Below are 4,778 nucleotides of genomic sequence, written 5' to 3'. Positions count from 1 at the left end.
TGTCCCCCCCGAGCTCGCCTCCCTCTCCCCTGAGCCCCACAGGGAGCTGCTGGGCCACATGTCCTCCACTGGGATGCTGTCTCTCCAGCCGTGGCCTCCCTCCATGGGACCAAATCCCATGGCACGCACAGGGGCGGCCACATAAGCACCGTCCCCATCCAGACGCAGAGGCCCAAGGCCCACAGTGCCACTGGCAGCTCGCATCCCCGCCTGATACACGCCATGCCACCATACACCACCACGGGTAGCGTACAGCGTATTTTCAGCAGACAAAAAAGGGTAGTACACATACACACAGCTATTGTCTAATTCCATTCTATTTTAGATTTCCTCTTGATTATTTAATTTTGTAAATAAAAAAAAGTTAGACACCTTGTTTCATATGCATTTTTTTCCCTTGGATTTTTTTCAACAGCAGTCAAAAGCGGCCCCGCTGAGATTTGTAATGCTGTAGCATGTCACATTTCACAGCACAGTACTTGATGTCTCTTTCAAATGCTTCAAATGGTGGAGGTTATTCTTTCTGCTGACATTGGCAGTTGATGTTAGAAATTCTCCAAGGCTGCCAGTTATTCCAGCAGGGCTCTAAAGTGCTAGGAAAGCACTTCCAAATGTTGCTGCTAAAGGTTATAAAAAAGTACTGGAAAAATCGTCACACTTCTGCCAATTCTGACCAGATTTTTGTCTTGCCTTACAACCTCCAGCCTTGCTAAGACTTAGCCCTTGTCTAAGCCCTTCCCTCACTACAAAAAACATCTAATTGGCTTGAGGCTTGGCAGAAGTTGTCTAAGACGGGGCTTTTCTTACTGCAGTAGGTTCAAAATCAGTATCAGCCTTCACGTAGAAGTGCCCAAATGTCAGGAAAAGAGCTGACAGTCAAGTATTGGGGAAGACAATAATGAGCACAGGAATAATGAACTATCAACTGTCTTGAAAGGCCAGAATCCCACTGCAGTTCTTCTCTCCCTCAGTCCCTGAGCTGGACCAAGGGCTTGTGAGCCCATCACTACCAGTCTGGATGCATCCCCTAAAGCAAAAGCTTCCCATCTGCGGCCTGAGGAATGCACAAACCCATCACACGATGCAGAGGCTCTCCTACGTATGGCTGGGCATAGAGCCTGCAGAACCCATCTAGCCAGAACTATGGGTTAAGAGGAACATCGCTTTCTGTGGCAGGATGCTGTCCATGTCTCCAGCCGAAACCACGTGCTGTGGACTCAATGCCCATGCAGGTAAAAGGCACAAAGGACCAGCAATGCCTCGTTTTTCCTGGGTTTGATCTCTGCCCTGAGGATTCAGCCCACATGGATTCACAGCTCCACAATGGCACCGAGTTGGCGAGCTGTGACAGCCTTGCTCCAAGGACACACGACAGAGGGACGTCCGGGGAATCAGAACGTGATCCTCGACTTCTTGCTGACACAACAGGAACCTTTTAACATGAAGAGCTGCGAGCTGAGCTGGTGGAAGCTGATATCTAACCAGCCATGGCTGCCTGGGAGCGAGGCAAATAGCAGGCAGAGGAATGGAAATGGCTTGAGCCTGCCTCGGGCACGGGGCAGGTTAGTGTGTGCTGTATAGAACCGTGCAAAGGCTGGGACAGCTTCACACTGCTGTAAGACAGCAACAGGAGCACCTCTGTCTGGGGACTCCATGCAGGACAACTGTGCAGTCCTTCAGGTCACTCTGGGGACTGACAATCCCCCCCAGCACAGATCTGCCTGCTTTCCCCACTCCACCAACTGAGCACCAACAAATTTGTTGCAGGCATGGCTGTAACTGGAAGCAGCAGTTGCGCTGGAAAACGCAGCTCTTTGGTATGAGGCTCCTTTAAGGGAGTTGCAGGAAGGAATTAAAAAAAAAAAAAAAAAGAGAAGTGGAGTGGTTACCAAAGCTGCTAACCACGGTGCCAGGGAGCCTCGGAGGGCACCAGGACAGCCCAGTGTCACATGCCTAACGCATCCTGTCTCCAGACTTCCTTGCCTGCAATGTATGTGGCTTGCACATACAGATCGTCATTCAGCATCAGGAAATCTGCATCAGACAAGAGAGAAAGGAAGCAGCTGTCAGAGAAACGGAGCAGCTGAAGCTGGCTGGGAAGAGCTGGGCTCTGGGGAAAAGCTTCTCCCCACCCCAGAAACAGCAAGCAGGACAGCAGCATGGTGCCATCCTTGCTATGGCAGCTCTGCACCATGCTTGTCCGAGATGTGGGGGTCTCTCCAAAGGCCTCACGAGACACCACCAGCATCCAAGGGAAAAACCACTGGACCAAAAGCCCAGAGCAAATCCCAGGGAGAGTGAATCTCCCTGCAGCTCCCACTGAAGCACGGGACAAAGATGTGTTCGCAGCAGCCCCTGCTTTGCTCCAGCAACTGGGAGCCCTCACACTGTTCTACCCATTCCAGTACCTGCTGTCCCCATACCAGTACCTGCATCGGAGTCATAATTTAGTGTCCCCTTTTTGTGTTCAATCCCCAGGAGCTGGGCAGGATGCAGAGATGCTGCCTCCAACGCGGTCTCTACTGAGCACCCTTGGACAGAGAAGGAGGGAGACATTAGGGCAGAAAACAGCCCTGTTGCCAGAGCAGCCCAAACCCCACTGGCTAAGGCAACTGTCAGCCTGGCACAGACCCGAGCTGGAAGACCCTCACCACAGCCGGACGGAGCTGGGGAGGAAAAACATCCCTACAGGAGACAGTGGGAAAAGGAAAACTGAACAGGGTATGAGGAGGGGAAAATCATTCACCTTTGTGAGGAAGGAGCAGGAGGGTTCACCTCTCATTAGTGCTATGGCTTAAAGTGAAACCTCCCTTCAAAAAGGTGCTCATCTGAGGCCAGTGCTGCTGATCCCAGCCCTTCTCATCACATCTCAGGCGAGAAGCAACGTTCCCTGGTGAAGCGGATGCAGCGGGCAAGAGCGACGCCTCCTGCTGTGCCAACGTAGGGAGCAACGGCTTGTGGACAAGGCTCACTTACCCGTGGCTTCTTGGAAGTGTCGCACACACGTGTCCATGGTCGCCACACTACCGCTCAGGGTCTTCGTGCCTGGAAGAGGAACAGCATAGAGCTGAGCAGGTCCCACAACTCATAGCAAGGAGAAGCAGGGTGGCTGGAAAGCATAACGTGACCAGAAGGCACAGAAATCCTGGGTTGCACAAGCAGCACGTGGAAGGGCCCACAGCCATTGCTGCTGAGTGGCAGAACGAGGCAAGAGAGAGCCTGTGCTGGCAGCGCAGGGAGAGGCAGCGGGATGTCACCCTGCAGCTCCACCGTAAGACCAGCTGGGCTGGGTAAAACTAGCTCACAACGCAGGCACCTGCTTCCACTGACACAGGAAGGGAACTGAGAATGGAATGATCCTTCTCTGAAATACCTTCCCAGTCTCCAACTGCTTGCAGCTCCGGGAACCTGGCAAGAAGTGGTAGTGTTATACTACAGACAATGGACAATAAATCTCTGTAGGATTTCTCTGTCCTTTCTGACCCTGCTGGAACCTCTGGCATCCATGACACTGGGCAACAAGGCATTCAAAGGTGTCGTAGACAGCTACAAGTTGACAGATTCCTCCTCCCTGCACGAAGATGGGGCACTTCCCCTCTTTACGAGGTGCCTCATTCTCCCCAGGGCCAAGTCACTGCAGAGCCATCTGGCACCAAAACCCAAAAGGGCGGCACAAGCACTGCCTCACACTGACAGGCACTGCAAGGCGTGCTGAGCTCTCCAGGAACAGGCACGAGTAGCAGAACTGTCCCCAGCTCTCCAGCAAGAGGCACCTACCTGCAATGTAGGTGTTCAGCCCATCGATCTCCACCACCTGCTGACCCAGCGTGTGACGACCTGGTGCCAGCCCCATGCCAGCAATCGCATCCGTCACCAGCACCAGGCCTGAGGAATGCAAGGAAAGAGGCGGCATTAGCTTAGCAGCTGATCTTGCTGCAGCTCTGAGCCCTGTGCCCCACTGGCCCTCACAGAGAGGGGTCAAGGTGTCTGTAGCCACATCTGACCAAAGCAAGAGGGCTGGTGAATCAGCACGCATGGCTGTGATCTCTTTCAGGCAGCACGCCACAGCACTTGGGTGAGTGTTTCGTGGGAGATGGCACAGCGTTCAGGATGGCTGGTGACGCTGTGTGGGCCTGGCATGGCTCACCTTTGGGGTGGGCTCGGTGGGCAATTCGTAGGGCAGCAGGGTTGGTGTGGATGCCATCAGAGATCATGCCGTAGAAGACCCTCCGCCCCGCAGGAATCTTGTTCCTTGTCAGCAGGAATCTTGTCACTTGTCAGCAGCCCCACAATCCCAGGGTCACGATGGTGGAACTGCCCGAGGGGAGAGAGGACAAGCTGTGGAGCATCACCAGGGCTTTTGGGCTGAGACCCTTCCCATCAGGGGACACAGCTGCCATCTCTATCAAACAGTGCCTGGCAGTTGGGCGCTCTGACCTTTACCAAGACACATCTGCACATTTCCTTGAATTTCAAGAGTCCGCTACAGCCTTAACTCTCTTTTAGATCAGGCAGTAGAAACGTGAAGCCAGAGGTTCAGTGCTGAAACCTCATTGCAAGGCCTGGTACGAAACAAGCTGGGGAGAACATGCATCTGTGGGGAGCAGCCCAGAAAGCACCAAAAGCAATACCAGTGCAGGGCAAGTGCCCTTCAGTACTCACTGGCAACATGGCATTGAAGAGGTGAGTGATGAAGGTAGCACCGTGCTGAACAGCCTCCTCAGCCTGGGAGAGATTAGCCACCGAGTGACCTGGGAACAAAGACCAACTCCTGATTT

The 4,778-nt window shown here is 53.5% G+C and overlaps 1 protein-coding gene across 1 annotated transcript in view; it reads right to left on the bottom strand.

Moving 5' to 3' along the window:
- Positions 1-1,643: 1,643 nt before the first annotated feature.
- Positions 1,644-4,778, bottom strand: part of AMDHD2 (amidohydrolase domain containing 2) — a gene marked incomplete at its 5' end in the record, with an annotated part of 6,327 nt that continues 3,192 nt past the window's right edge. Inside the window, 6 exon segments of the mRNA XM_010290578.1 lie at positions 1,644-2,034; positions 2,430-2,531; positions 3,778-3,885; positions 4,148-4,268; positions 4,270-4,314; positions 4,663-4,751. Coding sequence (XP_010288880.1) covers positions 1,946-2,034; positions 2,430-2,531; positions 3,778-3,885; positions 4,148-4,268; positions 4,270-4,314; positions 4,663-4,751 — 554 coding nt within the window.

The sequence above is a fragment of the Phaethon lepturus genome, unplaced genomic scaffold, assembly GCF_000687285.1.
Source record: "Phaethon lepturus isolate BGI_N335 unplaced genomic scaffold, ASM68728v1 scaffold40197, whole genome shotgun sequence".
NCBI classification, from domain to species: domain Eukaryota; kingdom Metazoa; phylum Chordata; class Aves; order Phaethontiformes; family Phaethontidae; genus Phaethon; species Phaethon lepturus.
The sequence above is the reverse complement of the archived record's forward strand: the minus strand, read 5'-3'. Positions and strand labels throughout refer to the sequence as shown.